The 24,532-nt window shown below is 42.3% G+C and overlaps 1 protein-coding gene across 1 annotated transcript; it reads left to right on the forward strand.

The window, feature by feature from the left end:
• Positions 1-8,873: 8,873 nt before the first annotated feature.
• Positions 8,874-22,014, forward strand: LOC138945642 (uncharacterized). Its single transcript, XM_070317123.1, has 8 exons — positions 8,874-9,009; positions 10,505-10,651; positions 14,233-14,385; positions 16,406-16,674; positions 17,091-17,264; positions 19,148-19,357; positions 19,792-19,916; positions 20,363-22,014. Exons 2-8 carry the CDS (start codon positions 10,540-10,542, stop codon positions 20,382-20,384), a joined length of 1,065 nt encoding a protein of 354 aa, XP_070173224.1. The 5' UTR covers positions 8,874-9,009; positions 10,505-10,539; the 3' UTR covers positions 20,385-22,014.
• Positions 22,015-24,532: the final 2,518 nt, after the last annotated feature.

Genomic DNA, 24,532 nt, shown 5'->3' on the forward strand with positions numbered 1-24,532 from the left:
TAAATTAGTTCATGGTGATGTGCCCAGTTATGTGCAATCCTATTTTACACATGTTACGAAGAGGTATGGGTCTCAAAATTTACTTCCTCCAATTCCTCGTATAGGTCTTTGTAAATCCAGCTTAGTTTTTTCAGGATCATCTCTGTGGAATTCTTTGCCAATGGAGAAATCAAATGATCCGCATCATTAAAGGCCTTTAAAAGGCAGTTGCACACACATTTGATCACACTATAAACTGCCGCTGATGTCTAGTTTCCATTGTGTACTCGGATAATGTATGCAATGCTCTTAAGTGTTTTGTTTTTATATTTAGTCAAGTTTTGACTAAATATTTTAACATCGAGGGGGAATCGAAACGAGGGTCGTGGTGTATGTGCGTCTGTCTGTCTGTGTGTGTGTGTGTGTAGAGCGATTCAGACTAAACTACTAGACCGATCTTTATGAAATTTGACATGGGGGTTCCTGGGTATGAAATCCCCGAACGTTTTTTTCATTTTTTTGATAAATGTCTTTGATGACGTCAGATCCGGCTTTTCGTGAAAGTTGAGGCGGCACTGTCACGCCCTCATTTTTCAACCAACTTGGTTGAAATTTTGGTCAAGTAATCTTCGACGAAGCCCGGGGTTCGGTATTGCATTTCAGCTTGGTGGCTTAAAAATTAATTAATGACTTTGGTCATTAAAAATCTGAAAATTGTAAAAAAAAATAAAAATTTATAAAACGATCCAAATTTACGTTTATCTTATTTTCCATCATTTGCTGATTCCAAAAACATATAAATATGTTATATTCGGATTAAAAACAAGCTCTGAAAATTAAATATATAAAAATTATTATCAAAATTTTTTTTTCGAAATCAATTCAAAAACACTTTCATCTTATTCCTTGTCGGTTCCTGATTCCAAAAATATAAAGATATGATATGTTTGGATTAAAAACACGCTCAGAAAGTTAAAACGAAGAGAGGTACAGAAAAGCGTGCTATCCTTCTTAGCGCAACGAATACCCCGCTCTTCTTGTCAATTCCACGGGCACTGCCTTTGCCACGGGCGGTGGAGTGACGATGCTACGAGTATACGGTCTTGCTGCGTTGCGTTGCGTTCAGTTTCATTCTGTGAGTTCGACAGCTACTTGACTAAATATTGTATTTTCGCCTTACGCGACTTGTTTATGTTTATACTCGACCATTATTTTGATATGTTTTACAAGTTTAATACTTTGATTAGATACTGTTCCTTTTAGGTATGAAATGATAGCATGTGCATGTGTGTAGGTATGCGAGCATGTGTGTGTGTGTGTATGTGTGCATGTGTGTGTGTGCATGTGTGTGTGTGTGTGTGTGTGTGTGTGTGTAAGTGTGTGTGTGTGTAAGTGTGTGTGAGTTTGTGTGTGTGTGTGTGTGTGTGTGTATGTGTGTGTGTGTGTGTGTGTGTGAGTGTATGTGCGCAGTCTTTGCTTTCGTTTACAATTATTCTCTGTATATGTTCCAAGGACAGGTTGGAAGATTAGGCTAAGCCTAAAACCTTTATCCTTATGTAATAAAGTTCTGAGTTCTGAGTTCTCTTTCTCTCTCTTTCCCTCTCTCTCTCTCTTTCTCTCTCTCTCTCTCTCTCTCTCTCTCTCTCTCTCTCTCTCTCTCTCTCCATGCTGTTTCTCTTGCAAAACTTGTAAGCGCTACTACTATTGTGCAGCTGATAAAATAGCAATACTCTACTATTCAATTGAAACATGATCATACAAAATGCAATAAGGAAATTGTTTAAACAAGTAAATATTTTGTTGATATAATATTAATTCTTCATTGCTTGATATTCATAGGGTATATTGAAATCGTTGGAAATGTTAGTTATTTAAATTGTATTGTAGTTAACTTAACTTTTATTTATTCTTGTTATTAATGGAGTTACAAAAAAAGGTCGGATGAATAAAAGCATGTTGACAATGCTTATGCTGTTACCCTCAAAAAATAAAGTTTAATTCAATTCAATTTTCTCTCTCTCTCTCTCTCTCTCTCTCTCTCTGATTTATCAGATCACTTTACATATGTTTCTGTACATGGAAATAGCGTCATTGATTACTTTGTTATCTCTGATGAATTATCGTCACGTTCTAAACGTCTAGCCGTAGATGAGAGAGTTGAGTCATCGCATATGCCCCTCTGGTTTACGTTTAGCGTCGATTGTGCCCATGCCCGTCCTCCCATCAGTGAAGCAACACAGCCACCTACAAAAAGACTCATATGGGACAGAGAAAAAGAGCAAGAGGTCAAAACTTTGATCCAGTCTGAAAGCTTTGTAAACAAACTGGCCGCTGCTACAGCTATGATCAAAGAGGACGCAGAGGGATCAGTGGAGTTGTTTACGTGTGCTTTGAAAGACGCTGCCAAACCAATGGAAAGGGTGTTTAAAAATGACTCACCTTTAATCTCCGAAAACAACAAGTGGTTCGATTCTGAATGCCGAAAATTAAAAAGACAAACACGCAAGGCATTTCGGATGTACAAAAAGGAAAAGACAGGACAAGAGAAAGACAGGTTAAAGATGTTATACCTAACGGAGAGAAAGTCATACTCCAAAGTGCTCAAACAGAAAAAAGACAGTCATAAACAAAATAGAGTGAATAGCCTGCTGTTGAATATTTCTGACTCCCATGCATTTTGGAAGGAGATAAAGAAATTCAGGAGGAAACGTAAACCCGCAGGAACTATTGACAATCAGGCATGGTATGATCATTTTAAGAAAGTACTTAACGAGGATGATGATAGAAGGCATGTTCAAGAACATGACCATACTGACACTGAAGAAGAAAACGAACTTGACTGCGACATTCTCAACAGTGATATTACCGAAGAAGAAGTGAGGACTGCTTTAAGTGGCTTAAAAAAAGGGAAAGCAGCGGGACCAGATGGCGTTTTAAATGATCTCTTAAAAACCACAGGTGACACAATCGTCCCCTATCTTTTGACGTTGTTTAACGACCTTTTTAGGACTGGTGACTACCCTTCAGATTGGGCAAAGGCTATCATTCAACCAATATTTAAGAAAGGTGATGATGAGAACCCTGACAATTATAGAGGCGTCTCTTTGTTAAGTTGTGTGAGCAAGTTGTATACCAGTATTATGAATGCCCGTTTGACAGCGTGGGCTGAGGAAAACAACATTCTCTCTGAGTCACAGGCGGGTTTTAGAAAAAATTACTCCACAATTGACCACATGTTCACTCTTTATGCAGCAGTTACCAAGCAGCTTCAACTAAAAAAGAAGTTATATGTTGCTTTTGTGGACTTTCAAAAGGCGTTTGACACCGTTAAAAGGGATGTTTTGTGGAATGTTTTATTAAAGATTGGTGTAAAAGGAAGAATGTTTAACATGCTTAGGTCAATGTACTCATCTGTTCTCTCTTGCGTCCGATGTAACTCTGGCAATACTGATTACTTTGAATGCCTACAAGGCCTGAAGCAGGGCTGTCTAGCGAGCCCAACGCTTTTTTCGTTTCTTATAAACGAACTTGCCTCGGAAATAATATGTAAGGGCAGACACGGAATTCAAATGCTTCCCGGCGAGATCGAACTGTTTCTTTTGATGTTCGCTGACGACATTGCACTGCTATCATCGTCCATAGTGGGTTTGCAAAACCAACTGAACATCTTACATAACGTTTCAAAGCGTCTTGGGTTAAGGCTAAACATGAATAAAACCAAAGTCGTTGTTTTTCGAAACGGTGGTCATTTAGCCAAAAGTGAGAAATGGTTCTACGGAAACGCGCAAGTATCAAGTGCTAGCTCTTACAAGTACAGTGGTCGCCGGTTAATATGACCACTTTGGGACCGGGATAAAATGGTCATAATAAGCGGCTGGTCATATTAACCGATGTTAGAGAAAACGACTTAAAAAAAATCGCAAAACGAAACATTTTTTTTGTAATTAATAATTGTAAGAAAATGTAACTTGTTGGCAACAAACACAAAATTAAATATGTGTACTGTACATTGTAGCCATTATAGATGACGTCCGTTGAAAAGAAATTGAAATGGAATGAAAAGTAAATGGAAGAAACGGCATATACACGTCCAAATGTTCACTTAGGGGCCTGGAAAAAATCACGGATGTTGGTCTGTGTGTTGGTGCTAGACCAGAGGAGATCCTTCACTTCATTGTCAAAGGCTCCAAACTTCTCCATGTTGTAGCCGCGACTTTGAAGTCCAGACCTCAGTTTCTCCATGAGCGCTCTCATTTCAGGAGCTGTTGGGGGTGGGGGTGGGGGTTCCTCTTCGTCATCACTTTCAGGTTCTGTCTCGGTCTCGGTTTCATCCAATGACGTCCCTGGGCGCAATGATGTCACAATGTTCTGCATTATGGTTTCATTGTTCTCATCTGTGGGTTCGACGATAGATGCGCCGTCGTCAACCCCCACCCAACGATCAAATTCCTCTTGTGCCATGTCGAGAGGGAGTGCTGTTTCAACATCGTCATCCACATCTTCTTTTTCGTTTTCTCGTTCACAGAACCCTCCTTTCCTCCAACAGTTTTTGATCGTCTGGGTTGTCACCCGTTCCCAGGCACCATGCAGCATGTTTATTGCATCGAGTATGGACATTTGTTTCGCGATCACATTAGCTGTAACCTGCTCAGACCCCTCGATTGCCAAAATGATTTCACGTCGGATTTCGTGGCGGAAAAACGCTTTCAGAGATCGGATAATACCCATGTCACACGGCTGGATAATCGAGGTGGTGTTTGGTGGAAGACGATAGACTGTGATGTTAGTCAATCCAGCCACATGAGCATGAGCGGTGCAATTGTCGATCAAGAGAGCCACTTTGCCAGACTGTCGAAGTCGAAGCTATCTATCCCACGTCAACAGCCAACTGGTCCAAATTGGGGTGGTCATCCAGGCATTCTTGGAAGCCTGGTAATCAACAGGAAGAGATGTTGGTTCAACGTGTTTGAAGCAGCGCGGTTTTTTCGACTTTCCAATAACCATCATCTTTTTCTTCTCCCCAACCATGTTGCAACACACCAGCGCAGTTATTCTGTCTTTGGCCGTTTTAAACCCCCTGGCCGATTTGTTTTCACTGTTCGAGACGTATATGCTGTCCGGCAAAGCTCTGAAGTAAATCCCGGTTTCATCAGCATTGTAAATTTCTGATGGGGCATAATCTGCGAGCAGATTGGGAAGGACGTCGTCTGTCCATGTCTTAGCAGCATCAAAATCGGCGTCTTGGGCTTCACCGTGAATTTGATGAAATGTCAAGCCGTTGCGAACTTTCCAACGAGAAAACCATCCATCGGTTGGTTTGAATTCAGTGTGTCCGAGAGCCGTTGCCAATTCTTCTGCTTTTGTACACAACAATGGTCAAATGAATTGGCGCGTTCTTTGCTCTCATCTTCTGGAACCACTGAAAAAGACCATCTTCCACATCTTTGTCTTTTCCATGTCGTAGGCGCTTTCGTTGCGGTGAATCCTGCGTTGCGCACTCCTTCCTCACGCTGTCTTCATTCTTGAGAATGTTTGTCAAAAATCCTCTGTTGACGCCCAACTGTGCAGCACTCTCACGCATACTACAGGATGGTAGAGCTTTAAATTTGTCAATAAGTTCTAGCTTTTCCTCGGCTGTCCGATCTTTGCGTTTTCGTTTCGACATTGTTTCCTCTTGAATCAGACTGAAAGATTGGTTGGCTCGTGCTCTGTTTGCCAAAAAGAGAGAGAATAATGTTCGTGATCACTTTAGATTTATTCACGGGAAATAATGAAAAGATCGCACGCTTTTTTGCCTTTTTTTATGACGCTCAGTCTCGGGGAAAAAAAGAGAGAGAATAATGATCGCGACATTAGAGATCACTGAGCACTGATCACTGATCACTTTAGTTTCATTCACGAAAAAGAAAGAAAATATCGCACGCCTTTTTGCCTTTTTCAAAAAATCGTATGTATTTTTTCCCCCCGAGTGATTTCAAACTGAAAAAGATGTGAACTTGTTGCCATTTTCTCGAAACAATGTGGCCATATTATGCGGCGTTGTGGTCATATTAAGCGGCTTTTTCTAATACATAACAAAGAAGGACAATTCCGGACCGGGTAAAATTGGTCATAATACGCGGCTGGTCATATTAACCGCGGTCATATTAACCGGCGACCACTGTATCTCGGTCTGACATTCACAACCCAAGCCCGTTTGAATCTCTCTTTCAATGACGCAATCACCAGAGCCAAACAAGGTGTCATTGAGATTTTTAAAGTCTTATGGAATATAGGATGCCACGACATGGACATATTTTTCAAATTATTTGATGCGCAAATTGCTCCCATCTTGCTCTATGGCTCAGAACTATGGGGATGTTTTGACTGTTCACAGATTGAAAAGGTTCACATGTATGCCTGTAAAAGATTACTCGGGATCTCGTCAAACAGTCCAAACCAGATGGTGTATGGGGAACTTGGAAGATGCACTTTGTCAATCCTAGCAAATATCCGAAGCGTAAAGTACTGGTTGAGACTTAACTGTATGCCGGATTCGAGATATGCAAAGATGTCATACATCATGTTAAAAAACGCAGTTGAAAGGGGAAAACAGAATTGGGTCTCACAAGTTAAATGCCTCCTTTGCATGAATGGATTTGGAGATGTGTGGTTGAACGGGTCTGTAGGTAGGGAATGTGCGTTTATTAGAACATTACAGCAACGTCTGCAAGACTGCTTTGAGCAAAACTGGCACTGTAAACTTGATACAAGTGTGAGATTTGATGTATACAGGATGTTTAAAGGAGAACTTGAAAAAGAAAAGTATCTGGGTGTCATTGAAAACCAGTACATACGCAAAATGTACACAAAGTTCAGACTGGGCATTACACCATTGAAGGTAAATAAACTGCGCTATAATCCCGAGTGCGCTGAATCCAGAAATTGTACATTTTGTAAATCAACTGAAGAAAATGAAAACCACTTCCTGTTTAAATGCCCAGCTTACAATGCAATCCGTCAAAAGTACATTGGTGCTTGTTTTGACCTTGACCAGTTCTCCAACTCATCGTTGTGTATTTTACAGACTGACAACAAATTACGACTGATTGCATTGTCAAATTATGTGTTCTACGCGTTTAGACAAAGAGAAAATCAATTGTGAAATAGACCGGTATGATCGTACAACCCAAAATCCTTGTCTTCATCTTACTGTATTTTTTCTTTTCTTCTCTGTTTTTACTTCTTGTGCTAGGTGTTGATTTTAAGTTGCCTTGCTTCCGGACGGTCAAGTCCACTTTGTTCACATGCTAACTATTTCTCCCCCTTGTACATACACATTGTGTTTGATGCAATAAAAATTCGCCTTCGCCTTCGCCTTCGCCTTCTCTCTCTCTCTCTCTCTCTCTCTCTCTCTCTCTCTCTCTCTCTCTCTCTCCCCCTCTCTCTCTCTGTCTGTCTGTCTCTGTCTCTAATTGTTCCCAGACTGTGTTTCTGTCTACGGAATCGTATGCACGTTTATAATCAATAAAGGCCACGTACATTTTGCCTCCCCGTTTATTATTCAACGTCTCACTTACTACAGACCGGCACGGTTGGCCTAGTGGTAAGGCGTCCGCCCCGTGATCGGGAGGTCGTGGGTTCGAACCCCGGCCGGGTCATACCTAAGACTTTAAAATTGGCAATCTAGTGGCTGCTCCGCCTGGCGTCTGGCATTATGGGGTTAGTGCTGGGACTGGTTGGTCCGGTGTTAGAATAATGTGACTGGGTGAGACATGACGCCTGTGCTGCGACTTCTGTCTTGTGTGTCGCGCACGTTATATGTCGAGGCAGCACCGCCCTGATATCACCCTTCGTGGTCGGCTGGTCGTTAAACAAACAAACAAACTTACTATAGACATCAAGGTGAAAATGTGGCCCACCGTTGAAAAACCTTTGCGAAAACCTGCTTGTTCCTTACTAATTTTGGCCTCGCCTTCAGCCCACACCTACAGTCCTTTCCAAATGTTGTAATCTTATCCTTGGAGTTTCTACCTCCTCCGTAACAACATTTTACTTTCTCTCATATCGTCTTACCACTGCGAAATTCAAGCGTTGACCGAAGCTCTCAAGGTCATACACGCCGTATAGGTCGGGTTTCGGGTAGCGTTTGCTGTACAGAATTCTGCCAACATGATTTTATCCCTATTTTTCAACCTCGTAGCCCCGGAAAGTCATAAATAGACCACAGCTTTAATGCACAGCATGTTATCGTATGTACATACGACCAGGGTTACAAAAGAGTCCAGAGACAAACAAGAGAGAGAGAGAGAGAGAGAGAGAGAGAGAGAGAGAGAGAGAGAGAGAGAGAGAGAGAGAGAGAGAGAGAGAGAGAGAGAGAGAATGGAAATAAAGAGAGAGAGAGAGCTTGAGAGAGAGAGAGAGAGAATGGAAAGAAAGAGAGAGCTTGAGAGAGCTTGAGAGAGAGCTTGAGAGAGAGCTTGAGAGAGAGCTTGAGAGAGAGCTTGAGAGAGAGAGAGAGAGAGAGAGAGAGAGAGAGAGAGAGAGAGAGACATCCATACACATACACACACACACACATAGCCACACGCACACGTACACACACGCACACGCGCACGCGGCACGCAAACACACACACACACACACATACACACACACAGTCAGCCACACGCACACGTACACACACACAGACACGCGCGCACTGACGCATATGCACGCACGCACGTACATACATACATACACACACACATACACACACACAGCACAGAACAGCACAGGGCAGGATAACGTAGCCCGGAACATCAACAAAAGGACTCACGAATTGTTTGTCACACAACGGTGCGTGTATTCTTTTCTGGTTTTGCATTTTGCACGCGAGACTCGGAAATGGTACATGAAACACGGAAAATTGTTAGTTCACTCAGACACAGGCACATCTGTTTACACCGGAAAGTCATTTTCGTTGTGTTCGATTTGGGACTTGAATTACACAGCTTGTTAGTTTCCCTTCCCTCTGGAACACTAACACTTCTTGAATATTTTCGAGAGTAGGTAAGTCGAAATGTGGTTGTGTGTTTGCTTGTGTGTGTGTGTGTGTGTGTGTGTGTGTGTGTGTGTGTGTTTACTTTTGTCCTAATCCCTTTCAAATTCAGTAGTCTTTAACGGCATCGTTCGTGAAATTGAGCACCCGCAAACACCCACCATCCCTTTTGGGCCTTGTGTTATCCTTTATTTTGTTTGATTTTTTTTTGCGTGAGCTGCACTAGTTGTACAAACATGTAATGATGTATCGGTATGTTCTCTGAGAATGTACGTGTGGTTGAAGTAAAGACTTCACGTGACCAAGGGTGTAGACAATTCTTGTAGTTTTTACTTGAACTAAACAATGTTTTTACATTTAGTCAAGTTTTGACTAAATGTTTTAACATAGAGGGGGAATCGAAACGCGGGTCGCGGTGTATGTGTGCGCGTGTGTGCGTGCGTGTGTGCGTGCGTGTAGAGCGATTCAGACCAAACTACTGGACCGATCTTTATGAAATTTGACATGAGAGTTCCTGGGTATGATATCCCCGAACGTTTTTTTCTTTTTTTGATAAATGTCTTTGATGACGTCATATCCGGCTTTTCGTGAAAGTTGAGGCGGCACTGTCACGCTCTCATTTTTCAACCAAATTGGTTGAAATTTTGGTCAAGTAGTCTTCGACGAAGCCCGGACTTCGGTATTGCATTTCAGCTTGGTGGCTTAAAACTTAATTAATGACTTTGGTCATTAAAAATCTGAAAATTGTAAAAAAAATTATTTTTTTCTAAAACGATCCAAATTTACGTTCATCTTATTCTCCAGCATTTGCTGATTCCAAAAACATATAAATATGTTATATTTGGATTAAAAACAAGCTCTGAAAATTAAATATATAAAAATTATTATCAAAATTAAATTTTTCAAATCAATTTAAAAACACTTTCATCTTATTCCTTGTCGGTTCCTGATTCCAAAAACATATAGATATGATATGTTTGGATTAAAAACACGCTCAGAAAGTTAAAACAAAGAGAGGTACAGAAAAGCGTGCAATCCTTCTCAGCGCAAGTACTACCCCGCTCTTCCTGTCAATTTCACTGCCTTTGCCGTGCTCGGTGGACTGACGATGCTACGAGTATACGGTCTTGCTGCGTTGCATTGCGTTCAGTTTCATTCTGTGAGTTCGACAGCTACTTGACTAAATGTTGTATTTTCGCCTTACGCGACTTGTTTATACTTTGTGCTGAGAGTAGGCGAAACTGTCTATACTACAGCAAGCAAGCAAGACTGACACGCGCACATACAGACAGACAGACAGAAGACGCGACGGACTGACTGACAGAGAGACACAGACAGAGAGACAGACACCCCACCCCACACAAACAGACACAGCCAGACACACAGACACAGACACACACACACACACACACTGGGGTTGTGTAGCCGCGTCTTATTCCTGCTTCCTTGCTATGCAAGCAGCATGAAAGATGTCCAGTTTTTGTTGACATTCCAAACTGTTTTCAGAGTGACACAGGACAATTAACGTGCATCAAAACACCATGACCAAAACTCGGATGGAGATAACAGCCGCACCTGGCCGAGTGGTCAGACCGGGGCATCAAATCACGTGCTGCGTCCGTGTCGTCACCGACAGGCCTATTCAAGTCAACCGTGAGTACACCAGCAGACTTTCTCAAGCCTATGTCGGATCCAGAGCGGGCTATCTCCCGAAATAGTCCTGTAGAAGGGACGTCGGCCGAGTCCCGAATTAACTCCGTGGAAGTGACGTTACACTCTGAACGAAGAAATACTGTTTGAGATTCACTCAGTGTTAAAGTGAGCCCCACATGGGGCATAACGGGGTTATAGCCCAAATTCCGAAAGCTGAGAGTATATTCTGAGTTTCATTCGTTTAATCTCCAGACTTAGCCCCGCATGCTGCCTTCCGGCTCATGTTGATATGCATATTCTCGACGTGTCTGTTATAATTTTCAAACATTTAACGTATTAGAAATAACTCATAAGTGCATTATAATTAGGAAACGTTAATGACTTTTACATGTGGTCGACGCGCGATGATACAATGGCCAATTGGGCTTTTCTCAAAAGCCAATGTTACTTGAAATAGAATGGGTCATTCTGGGAAATCGTTCACTGGAAGCATTCGATAATTATACCACAACCCTTGGATAAATTCGACCTTTAATACGTCACTCAAAACCTTTGGAATTAATCAAAATGAATTAAAAAAAAACAACCACCCAAGAATTATGAGTTCAGAAAAGAATTTTAAAAAAGTTTAAAAGTTAAAAGTTTAAAAAATGTCAGACTGCTAAGAGATTCGAACCCGTGACCGCATAAGTAACGACCTGGCTGTCGGGCGTTCTACCGATTGAGCTAACCGGGCTCATAAGCGTTCGTGGTAAACATAGAAATGTTGACTTCGAATATTACACGTGACATTTGGAACATGTGTTTCAGTATGAACTCGTCGATTTCCGAGTTTCTCCGTTCGTATTATTTGTGTACTGTATGTTCTGTCGATCTCACTATTCGAAGTAAGTTAAGTTGACCATAATAATGCTCCCGTTCACTTCGTATCAGTTTGGATAACAAACTCAAGTAGCATTAATTTCCCTACCAACAATTCCAAAGGATTTTGGAGATTTTGAAGATTTCGTTCGGGGCGATGACGCCCTTTGGCCGGGTTATTATATAAGGCCTGTTCTTAATTGAGCCCGAAGTCAACTTCGCGTAGACTTCGCAAAGTCTTTTTACCGAAAACTCAGTGCTAAAGCTCCGTGCGGCCAGCTTTGCGAAGTATACTTTGCATTGTCGACCAGTTAAAGGCTGACATAGTCCTATTTAATTAGTTTAATTACTTCCAGGGCTTTTCCCATCGTTGCGGGGATGTATAAATTAAGCTTCCTGCAAAGTTTTAGGTTTGAAGTCCTTACCAATTACGAGAAATAATTAATTATTTATTGCATTGTTTAGCAACAGTTCTCCAGGACTTGGGCTATTTTTAGACCGTTGACGTCACTTGGTGACGTTTCGTAAACCAAAGATGGCGTTTGAGACTGTTCTGTTTACATTCGACAATGTCGCACGCTTTCCTTCTTTGCCACTACTAAAGCAAACGTGTGCAAGATTGTATGTTACACGCTTTGGAGCATGTGCAAGAACGGATTCAAACTCGAAATCGTCCCTCCAAAAGCCCCAAAATGCACACACGAGTATTATTTCTGTTATCGTTTCCTCTCTTTACAAATTCTTCAACGCTGAGAATACTGAAAACGGCATCCCAGACGACAGAACTGTTTCCATACGCGAATTTAGCTGCCCTTGGAAAGTGGCTCGCTCACGAGGCTTGTTAATCTGAATCTAGAAGAACAGAGTTATGAACATAGATGACAAAGATCCCGGAAAGAACAAACATTTCGCGGATGCAGACACAGAAAGACGCCATGAAGATTGCCATGCTTCAAAAGAGACTGTGACGATGACTGTGACGTCATTCACATATACCGCGACGTCATTCATAGTTGTTCGGTCACTTTCGTCAAAAAGTAGATCTCTCCACAATGGCTGCTCCTGTGTTTAGGTTTATCAAGCCTGAGTACGCAAAACGTGTTTGTTCTCTCCTCTGTTGAAGCTGTGAGACATAAATGCTATTCCGACTTGGTCGTGTGACAGAGCCTTTCAGACAGACAGACGGAAGACGCGACGGACTGACAGACAGACAGACAGACAGACAGACAGACAGACAGACAGACAGACAGACAGACAGACAGACAGACAGACAGACAGACAGACAAGACAGACAGACAGAAGACAGACAGACACCCCACACTAACACACACACAGACTCACACCCACGTACACCCACACACAGACAGACAGACAGACAGACAGACACACACACACACACACACACAGACACACACACAGACAGACAGATAGACAGACACACACACACACACACACACACACACACACACACACACACACACACACACACACACACACTGGGCTTTTGTAGCCGCGTCTTATTCCTGCTTCTGTCCTTGATATGCAAGCATATATGTGTTACTAGATGAATACCCGCTTCGCCGGGTAAGGCTTCGCCGGGAAGAAGTAGAACCGAATGGGACCCGGCAAAGCCGGGTGTACGCCGGCTTCGCGCGCACCGCACGAAGGAAGGGAGATAAACGCGCAAAACACTGGAGAAGATAAGGAAGAGTAATACCCGGCTTCGCCGGGACAGTGACCTTCTAAAAATAGTAACGGGAATATGGATTGAGCGTTGTCGACAGTGACCTTCTAAAAATAGTATATGGATTGACACCACACGAAGGAAGGGAGATAGACGCATAACACTGGAGAAGATAAGGAAGAGTTACTGGGAATGGATCTGGGAAGATGAACAGAAAAACCAAAATCGGTTCAGTGCTGCGCGCTGAAAGCACGTGTTGAAAATTCTCATCGACCAGGTTGTGTCCGGGGTCTGCCTGAATATGCCCACCAAATTTGAAGCAGATCCATCGAGAACTTTGGCCGTGCATCGCGAACACACACACACACACACAGACACACAGACACAAGTCGTATATATATATATATATATATATATACTAGATGATTACCCGCTTCGCCGGGTACCGGCTTCGCCGGGAAGAAGTAGACCCGAATACCAGGCTGCGCCTGGGACCCAAAGCCGGGTGTACGCCGGCTTCGCCGGCGCACGAAGGAAAGGAGATAAACGCACAAAACACTGGAGACCTTCTAAAAATAGTAACGTGCAGTGACCTTCTAAAAATAGTAACGTAGTAACGGGAATATGGATTGACGCCACACGAAGGAAGGGAGATAATCGCGGCTGAAAACACTGGAGAAGATAATGAAGAGTTACTTGTAATGGATCCCGACAACAACAAAAAAAAAACAAAAAACAAAATCGGTTCAGCGCGCACAGCGCTGCGCGCTGAGAGCACGTGTTAAAATATCTCATCGATGAGGTTGTGTCCGGGGTGTAGCTGAATACGGTGTCCAAATTTGAAAAACATCCACCGAGAACTTTGGCCGCGCATCGCGAACAGACAGACAGACAGACAGACACAAGTCGTATATATATATAGATAGATATATAGATGTGATGACTTTTTGGGGCGATACGTTTACACATTGTTCTTTGAACGAATACAATGATCAGTCCCGGTGTCAATCTTTTCCTTCTTAATTTGTGTCCACAGACGGGGTGGTGCGGTTGGAAGGGGAGGCGCGCTCAGTGCCTTTCGACGTGTACAGACTAGCGGCTAATAGCGGCAACATGGTGGTCTCCCTGTACGAAAGGCACGCTGTGGTCCAGCGGTATGGTTACCAGCCCTTTGCCTTCAGGCATAGAGGTTCGTATCCCACTGGTTTGATTTGATATCCGCGTTTGAATGTATTTGTGACTGTTCGAGCCAGGTACGGATTTGTGAACCGTAACGTTATGTAGCGTGACGAAACGTTACAAAGATGAACGTAACACACCCAATGACGTACCACAATGTAACGTGACGTCACGCACCATGACATGACAACGAATAACATCGCATGACATCATAATTATGACACTTCACATCACGTCACATCACGACAGGACATGACACGACAAGACAGGACAGGACACGACCAATCATTCATTCTTGTCTGGAAATCACAGAACATCATTTTTACATTTAGTCAAGTTTTGACTAAATGTTTTAACGTAGAGGGGGGAATCGAGACGAGGGTCGTGGTGTATGTGCGTGTGTGTGTCTGTGTGTGTGTGTGTGTAGAGCGATTCAGACTAAACTACTTGACCGATCTTTATTAAATTTGACATGAGAGTTCCTGGGTATGAAATCCCCAGACGTTTTTTTCATTTTTTTGATAAACGTCTTTGATGACGTCATATCCGGCTTTTCGTGAAAGTTGAGGGGGCACTGTCACGCTCTCATTTTTCAACCAAATTGGTTGAAATTTTGGTCAAGTAATCTTCGACGAAGCTCGGACTTCGGTATTGCATTTCAGCTTGGTGGCTTAAAAATTAATTAATGACTTTGGTCATTAAAAATCTGAAAATTGTAAAAAAAAATAAAAATTTATGAAACGATCCAAATTTACGTTCATCTTATTCTCCATCATTTTCTGATTCCAAAAACATATAAATATGTTATATTTGGATTAAAAACAAGCTCTGAAAATTAAATGTATAAAAATTATTATCAAAATTAAATTGTCGAAATCAATTTAAAAACACTTTCATCTTATTCCTTGTCGGTTCCTGATTCCAAAAACATATAGATATGATATGTTTGGATTAAAAACACGCTCAGAAAGTTAAAACAAAGAGAGGTACAGAAAAGCGTGCTATCCTTCTTAGCGCAACTACTACCCCACTCTTCTTGTCAATTTCACTGCCTTTGCCATGAGCGGTGGACTGACGATGCTACGAGTATACGGTCTTGCTTAAAAATGGCATTGCGTTCAGTTTCATTCTGTGAGTTCGACAGCTACTTGACTAAATGTTGTATTTTCGCCTTACGCGACTTGTTATTTTTTTGTAAAAGGCTAGCTTTTTCCGTAAACAGCCTACTTGTCGCCTCAAATTTAAAATAAGCAGATACATGTACAGAAGGACGTTTAGAATAGGCTTCATAATTTTGAAGTCCGTTGGCACACTGGTACCGGATCCTTTAAATGCACGAAAAAAGGAAATGTTATCTTAATTTTTCTTTTCGCTCATATCTTGATCAATATCTTGCTCTTTTTTTCACACAGCTAAGCTTTACATTACGCAATGCCATTTAAAAGCCGAAGCTGCATTGAAGCTGACCATGCCAATAAACAAAGCTCTTTCTCTTTTCGTCTTCCTCTCTCCCTTTTATAGAACCTTCTTTTAACAGTGATAGACCTGATTGTAAATAATTTAAAGCATGACCGGCACGGTAAGGCGTCCGCCCCGTGATCGGGAGGTCGTGGGTTCGAACCCCGGCCGGGTCATACCTAAGACTTTAAAATTGGCAATCTAGTGGCTGCTCCGCCTGGCGTCTGGCATTATGGGGTTAGTGCTAGGACTGGTTGGTCCGGTGTCAGAATAATGTGACTGCAGACTGGGTAAGACATGAAGCCTCTGCTGCGATTTCTGTCTTGTGTGTGTCACGTTATATGTCAAAGCAGCACCGCCCTCATATGGCTCTTCGTGGTCGGCTGGGCGTTAAACAAACAAACAAATTTAAAGCATGGAGCTTGCCATGTGAACTGAGGAACGAAAACAGACTTGCATTGGTCTCGAATAGCAATATGAGCGAAAGAGACGATACAAAATAATTACCAACCAACCAACCAACCAACCAACCAACCAACCAACCAACCAACCATCTATCCTCTCTCCCTCAGCTGCAGACAACCCATCACCTCTGATCTTGCAAGGCGGAAGCAGCTGGGACGGGATGGTCATCACCATCCCCAGTCCCGCCCCAGACACGTGGCGAGGTAACAGGGGTCACAACGGGAGCGTCAAGTACCGTGTGGTGGCAGAGCTCCGCTACAACAGCCTGGACGTGAACCAGCGGCCCGTGGGCATGGAGAAGAGGCTGTTGGAAGAGGTGGAGGTGGTTGTCAGGAACGTTGCGGACGTGCGTGACTTTTGCCTTGATGAAAATGCGGTGAGCTGGGTTGATGGCAACAGATGGAAGGTTTTTTTCTCTCTCTGTCTTTGTCTACCTGTCTGTTTGTCCGTCCTTCTGTCGGTCTGTCTGTCTGCCGTTCACTGTGTCTCACCAATGTTTACAAAGATTGAAAGACAGACAGGCGGACAAACATATTCACACACTAACGCAGTCATAAACAAAGACAAACACGTTCATATCAGCAGACACACATTCATACACATATTCACTGAGACTGTTACACACAGACACTGACTGACTGACTGACTGACAGCCAGCCAGCCATCCAGCCACCCATCCAGCTAGCCATCCAGACAGACAGACAGACAGAAAATCAGTCGCGTGTGCTTATTTTTTTCATTCACCCTTCTCCGAACCAGCTGTAGCTCACACATGCTAACCCCTTACTGCAGGCTGACCGCACGGAGAAGCTCGTTAGGGGCATGTGGGGCTCAAGTGGGCTGGTCAAGTGTGAGCTGTTCCTACCGCTGCGGACCTTCGTCCTGGGGGACGCCATCCCTGCGGATGTTCACATTGTCAACCGGAGCCCCAGGGCCATCCGTCATGCTTCGCTCGCTCTCTTTCAGGTAACTATCTTTGAAGCCCGTCCTTAATTGAGCCCGAAGTCAACTTCGCGAAGACTTCACGAAGTCTTTTTTTTAATTTTTTTTTTATACCGAAAACTCAGTGCTGAAGCTCCGTGCGGCCGGCTTCGCAAAGTATACTACGCGTAGTTGACTTCGTCCAGTTAAGGGCTGACTTGAGGACAGACGCTTGTTTATTTCAATGCTTGTTGTTATCTCAGGTGCCAGGAGAATCAATCAATCAATCAAGAATGGTTCCGAATAACTCTCACTTACTCTATTAACATGTCGTATGCATTATAGAGCGCTTACTCCCCTTTCTATTTGGGTTTTTGTATTGTTCTTGTTCCCTCATGGGCGAGGGCTCGTAAAAAATAAAAAAAAATAAAAAAAAATAAAAAAATCGTATCTTATCTTGTTTATCAGATTTCAGGTATCTGTCGTTTTCTATATGATTACAATAGGCCACAAATATACTGAGCAAAAAAAGTCGACACACAAACATGGTCAAAATAAAATGTGCTGTGGGCCTAGCTCAGTTAGGCACTGGTCCCTTGATTTTAAGATGGTGAGTTTTACGTACTATTTTGGATATCAGTGTCGGACGGACAAAGTCCTATGACAATAAGCTGCGATAAAACGTTTCCCTGATTCAATTTTAGATCATTACAAGTTTCTTTACAGCTTAGACCGAACGTATACTAAAGACAACGAATTTTAATTTGATTTTGATTTTTTTAACAAGGATCACCGAGTTAAGCATACATGGCTGTTTTATCAGGTTATTGTATAATACATTATTAAACGATCTCAACATAACGTGACATAGTTTATATGAACTCTAGTGTACACGATTAATATAATAATAACCACTAACATCTGGGAATGGGCCAATCATCAATGCACAGAAACCCCTTTCTTAATACGTGCATAGATTGTAGATAAAAAATACACACAAACAGCTGTTGAATCACACAGCTGTGTGGATTCGTTATGGAGAAGGAAGCAAACTCCGACGTATCAAACATATGTTTTTTTGTTCGTCAGGCAGGATGGTTTTCTTTTAATGTTTGGCCCACGCGATATCTAAACGTATCTGGGGGCAGAGGTTCGTGGTCATATTGTGTCTGTCGTTTGGTTTCTGTTATATGTAAATATAAATCTTGGCCAGTCCGATAAAAAATACTCGACAAGTGAAACGCGACATGATAGTGGTTTTTTTGTTTTTGTTTGTTGCGGTGATAGCAATGAACAGTTTGGTTCTCCTTACTTCAACAGATGATAATATTCCTTTGAATTTTTGTGGTTTTCTTGTGTGTGTCGTTATTTAACTTCTGTGCCGGGCGATAACCTTTTCATAGTAAAATAACCATGAACCCCCCCCTCCCCCCCAAAAAAAAAAATAACCACACCCAACAACAACCAAAAACAACAACAACCCAACAACACCACAAAACCAAACAAACAACAAAACATTAAAGAGGTCCATGTACCTGTTATATTTGTATTCAGTTGGCCGCTGTCAGCGTGAGTTCGATCCCAGGTTCGGCGGAAATTTATTTCTGAGTCAAATTTGTGTGCAGACTCTCTTCGGTGTCCGAACTCCCCCCCGTGTACACTACATTGGGTGTGCACGTTAAAGATCCCACGATTGACAAAAGGGTCTTTCCTGGCAAAAATTGCTTGGGCACAGTTAATAATTGTCTACCTATACCCGTGTGACTTGGAATAATAGGCCGTGAAAGGTAAATATGCGCCAAAATGGCTGCAATTACTGGCCGTATAAAATTTCATCTCACACGGCATCACTGCAGAGCGCCTAGAACTGTACCCACGGAATATGCGCGATATAAGCCTCATTGATTGATTGATATTTTGACGTGCAGGAGATGACCTTCACAGACAGCATATCGCCGAGCAGGCCGGGCAGTGTGAGCTATACAGTGACAGACGAGCTGCACGAGCTATCTCTACTCAGGGTGGAGCCCGGCGGTAGTTTTCATAGGACGGTGGCAGGGCTTATGGCCCCTGCATATGGCCTGACCAGCGGCAGCTTCCGAGGCAGCTCCTGCATCAGCGTTCGATTCTTTGTCCAGGTGAGAAGACCTGTGTTTGGTGACGAATGGTATGGGGTGAGGGTGGGGGTGGGGGTTGGGGTGCGAAAGTGGGAGGAGAGAAGGGGGAATTTGTGTGTGTGTGTGTGTGTGTGTGTGTGTGTGTGTGTGTGTGTGTGTGTGTGTGTGTGTGTGTTTTGCTAATGTTCAAGGACCAAGGTCAGTGGAGATGAGAAGTGACAACGTTTTATTCAGACACAAATAAACCGCACAAATGAAAGCCTAAGCACAACATGCTGACAGTGAACGGTTACGACAGTAATGATTTAATTTGTACACTGACAGCTGTAATCATGGTCCGAAAAATGGATGTGGCTTTCAGTAGTTCTCTTGACTGTAAACGAAATCTGTATGCAGCATTTCTTGCCCCAGTTAACTCCTTGTTTGGTTGTATCTACTGTTCACACATTTTGCAGTTGAAAGTGAAATGGTTCTTCGGGTCCCTGAAGTCTAGTGTCAACATCATACTGGGGTCCACACGCTCCAGCGAAAAGAACGGTACTCCTAGTACTGGTGAAGGGAAGTTTCCAGATCTGGGGTGGTGAGTAAACAAGTAGTAATTATCCTCTCATTGTTCATGAGTACAGAAATCAGAGTTGCAGCGATACTGTCTGCCTACATTCAATGGCAAACAGAATTAATGGACGTGTTTGATCTAACTACTGACACACACACACACACACACAGACTCAGACACAGACACACACACACACACACCCAAACACACACACACACACACACAGACACAGACACACAGACGGCACACACCCACACACATGCAGACACACAGACACAGACACACAGAGACACATACACACACAGACACACACTGACACACGCGTCATACCAATCTAATATGCCTCCTTTTTTCACGTCAGGACTTGAAGAATAAGTTGAATTGAATATCAGTGACATACTCAAACGAGAGCAGAGTTGCTGGTGAACGTTTTCTTCAAGTGTTTACTTAATCTATGTTTTCTGTTTCAGTCGCTCTGAAGCCGAGGTGTGACTCAGGGAAATACACACAGAACCGAACCCAGTTGCCGTGAAACAGTGAACAAGAGATTTTCACGGTCACACGCATCGTCTTCGCAAAGAACGCGGGCACTAAACTGCATGACAGAGTGGAAGGACCGATTTATTGTTTTGTCAAAAGTGTATGGAAAGATGGAATTTTTGTAATGGTGTTTTGTCAAATTTGAAGGGAAAGATAGATTTTTATGTTTTATGAAAATTGAATGGAACGTGGACTTTTAGTGGTGTTTTGTCCAATTCAAATGAAAAGATGGACTTTTTTAATGGCGTTTTGTCAAATTTAAATGGAAAGATGGACTTTTTTGGGTGTGTTTTGTCAAAATTGAAAGGTAAGATAGAATTTTTATTGGTGTTTTGTCAAATGTGTACGGAAGGATAGACTTTGTAATGGGGTTTTGTCAAATGTGTATGGTGTTTTTTTCAAAATTTAATGTGTATGGAAAGATAGACTTTTTATGGTGTTTTGTCAAATATGCAGGGAAAGATGGACTTTTTGTCAAGTGTAAATGAAATAATCACCGCCTGCAACGTGTTTTTGTCTGATATTACTCTCTTGACTAAGTGAAAGTTTCCAAAACGTTCGAAACGTATGCAGTTCTAAAAAACACTATTTGTTTTAAGTCAATTGTTTTAATAAGTAACATTTGCACCCCCCGCGGGTTTGGGGGAAGAATTTACCCGATACTCCCCAGCATGTCGTAAGAGGCGACTAACGGATTCTGTTTCTCCTTTTACCCTTGTTAAGTGTTTCTTGTATAGAATATAGTCAATGTTTGTAAAGATTTTTAGTCAAGCAGTATGTAATAAATGTTAAGTCCTTTGTACTGGAAACTTGCATTCTCCCAGTAAGGTAATATATTGTACTACGTTGCAAGCCCCTGGAGCAATTTTTTGATTAGTGCTTTTGTGAACAAGAAACAATTAACAAGTGGCTCTATCCCATCCCCCCCCCCCTCTTTCCCCGTCGCGATATAACCTTGAACGGTTGAAAACGACGTTAAACACCAAATAAAGAAAGTAAAGAAAAAAAGTAACATTTGCGTTGTTCATAGTACACTTCCAAGTTTTTATTGATTTGTACCCTTTTGTGCGTTGTCGAAATGTTCCTTCTTGGTGCGTGTTCATGACACAAAACTGAATTTGATGGATAACGGAACCAACTCAATGCACCCTGAGTCAAATTCATGATACATTTTTGATATTTTATAACACTTGTATCTAAATAAAACTTTAAATTAACAACGAAATGCTGTGCAAAGAAACCGGGACGGTTGGCCTAGTGGTAAGGCGTCCGCCCCGTGATCGGGAGGTCGTGGGTTCGAACCCCGGCCGGGTCATACCTAAGATTAAAATTGGCAATCTAGTGGCTGCTCCGCCTGGCGTCTGGCATTATGGGGTTAGTGCTAGGACTGGTTGGTCCGGTGTCAGAATAATGTGACTGGGTGAGACATGAAGCCTGTGCTGCGACTTCTGTTTTGTGTGTGGCGCACGTTATATGTCAAAGCAGCACCGCCCTGATATGGCCCTTCGTGGTCGGCTGGGCGTTAAGCAAACAAACAAACAAGCAAACAAACAAACAAACAAACAAACATTATGCAGTACATCGGAACCCCTTTTAAGACCTTTACAAATCTGAGAAGTTCAAGTCTTTTACACATGGGTTACATTTGTTGCAAAGTATTTGAAACGACGGTATTACTGTATATACAGTGGTGCCTGTCAGTGTTGAAAGGCGAATACCATTTGGACCAGCCATGAGTGTCAGAACATATTGCACGCAGGCTATCTTGACCAGCACATTATTTTTAGAAGAAATAATAATTAAAGTGACAACAAGAGGTGTTTTTTTCAAACGAAGTGTCCGCAATCTGCACAGAAGAGTATACCTCTTTATTTATCTACAGCGCTCTTTTCTCCTATTTTGTTGTGTGTGTGTGTGTGTGTGTGTGTGTGTGTGTATGTGTGCGTGTGTGCGTGCGTGCGTGCGTGTGTGTGTGTGTGTGAGCACACGGGCGTGCTGCGTCTGTTTCAGTGAGTGATTTCTCAGAAAGTCTTGATGTTTTTAGTGACAGTCAGAACTTAAGTGAATTAGATTTATTTTTAAACCGCCTGGCACTATAGAAAGCATGTATTCTTGTTTTTATTAAGACATTAAAATGTTATAGTATTATAGTATTTGAGTCTTGAATGGCGATCTATTTATATCAATGAGCACTGCCTGCATGTTCAGCACAACCCCCCCCCCCCCCCCAAGCATATTGTATAAACTGAACAGGAAAAGCGCGCATGATTCATAAAAATACGTAAACAAATGATAGCCTTGACGGGGCTCAAACCAGCGACTTCAGGAACCGCACCGCAGCGGCACGAACCACTGAGCTAAGCGGACGACAAATAAGGAACAACTAGTAATGTCTATTTTATGAGATGCAAAACACGCTGTAGAACGACAGGCTCGTCTAACTAAAACTGCAACGCGACTGAAAGGCCCAGTTGCGTTGTCTGTGTCGTTCCCCTTGTGTGAGTTAGGTCAGTATGTTCGACATTCGCTTCCCCTACTTTTCCTATTTCATTGTGTGTGTGTGTGTGTGTGTGTGTGTGTGTGTGTGCGAGGCTGACGCTAAGTACCGGCATGTCCGTATGAGAGGGCCTTAGGTACCGTGCATAGACCTTGGCGGCACTAGGTACCGCGCTAAGTACCTGCGATGTTAAAACCCATGTACATAATACTTTTGTGTGTTGTTTATGATGTTTATATGTAGGCATGTTAGTTTGAACTACGATCCTTTATTTTCGTAAATAAGCCTCATCATTTTGTCAAGTAGTAGCGGTTTGAATTTCAAAGGTACTTAACGTATGAAATATACGTACAGAACCAACTTTTTACACACAACCTAAAAGTTCTCACTGCAGATTTAAAAATAACAGCAATCGTTCTCTTGTATCTCAATCATCATTGACAGCAAATAACTGAGTAGAAACATAGCCCTAATTGGGAGTAGTCGGGTGTTTTGACCAACGGTACTTAGTGCTTTCTGTACGGACATAGCGGTACTTAGTGCTTTCCGTACGGACATAGCGGTACTTAACGTCGCCTGCGGTTCCAAGGTTTTATTACACAGAAATAGAGATGTTGGTGGCCATATTATTTCGACCTGTATATCGGGACAGCACATTCAATTCAGACATTCATAGACAGACAGTTTGAACTACGATCCTTTATTTTTGTAAATAAGGCTCATCATTTTGTCAAGTAGTAGCGGTTTGAATTTCAAAGGTACTTAACGTATGAAATATACGTACAGAACCAACTTTTTACACACAACCTAAAAGTTATCACTGCAGATTTAAAAATAACAGCAATCGTTCTCTTGTGTCTCAAGCATCATTGACAGTAAATAACTGAGTAGAAACAATCTTTTACAAAGAATGACCAATAGTGAAGTGAATAGGCCTGAAAACAAACTTTATTAGGCATCTCTCTCTCTCTCTCTCTCTCTCTCTCTCTCTCTCTCTCTCTCTCTCTCTCTCTCTCTCTCTCTCTCTCTCTCTCTCTCTCGGTTGTATGTGTATAGTAGGCAGCATTGATGTGCAAGATTATTGATAGAGGAAAGCAGCAATGCTTGGAACAAACCACTGTGTATTTTGCATACGTTTAAATATCATGTTTTCTATTTTTTTTCCTGTGATTTATGTGTACCCCCCCCCCCCTCCCATTGAAAGGGGCTGTAGGCCCATATTCAATTAAACTGTGTCAGTGTCAGTCTCTCTCTCTCTCTCTCTCTCTCTCTCTTTCTCTCCCCCCTCTCTCTCTCTCTCTCTCTCTCTCTCTCTCTCTCTCTCTCTCTCTCTCTCTCTCTCTCTCTCTCTCTGTGTCTTTTCCATAATATATTTATAGTATTCTCTCACTCCTTTATTTATTTATATGGGAGATTTATATAGCGCTTGACGTTCTCTAAGCGCTTTACATACTCTCTCTCTCTCTCTCTCTCTCTCTCTCTCTCTCTCTCTCTCTCTCTCTCTCTCTCTCTCTCTCTCTCTCTCTCTCTCTCTCTCTCTCTCATAATTGCTACATGTTCGATTGCTACCAGCTTGTATTTATTATTACCTGCATAGTTTGCA

The sequence above is a fragment of the Littorina saxatilis genome, linkage group LG1, assembly GCF_037325665.1.
Source record: "Littorina saxatilis isolate snail1 linkage group LG1, US_GU_Lsax_2.0, whole genome shotgun sequence".
NCBI classification, from domain to species: Eukaryota; Metazoa; Mollusca; class Gastropoda; order Littorinimorpha; family Littorinidae; genus Littorina; species Littorina saxatilis.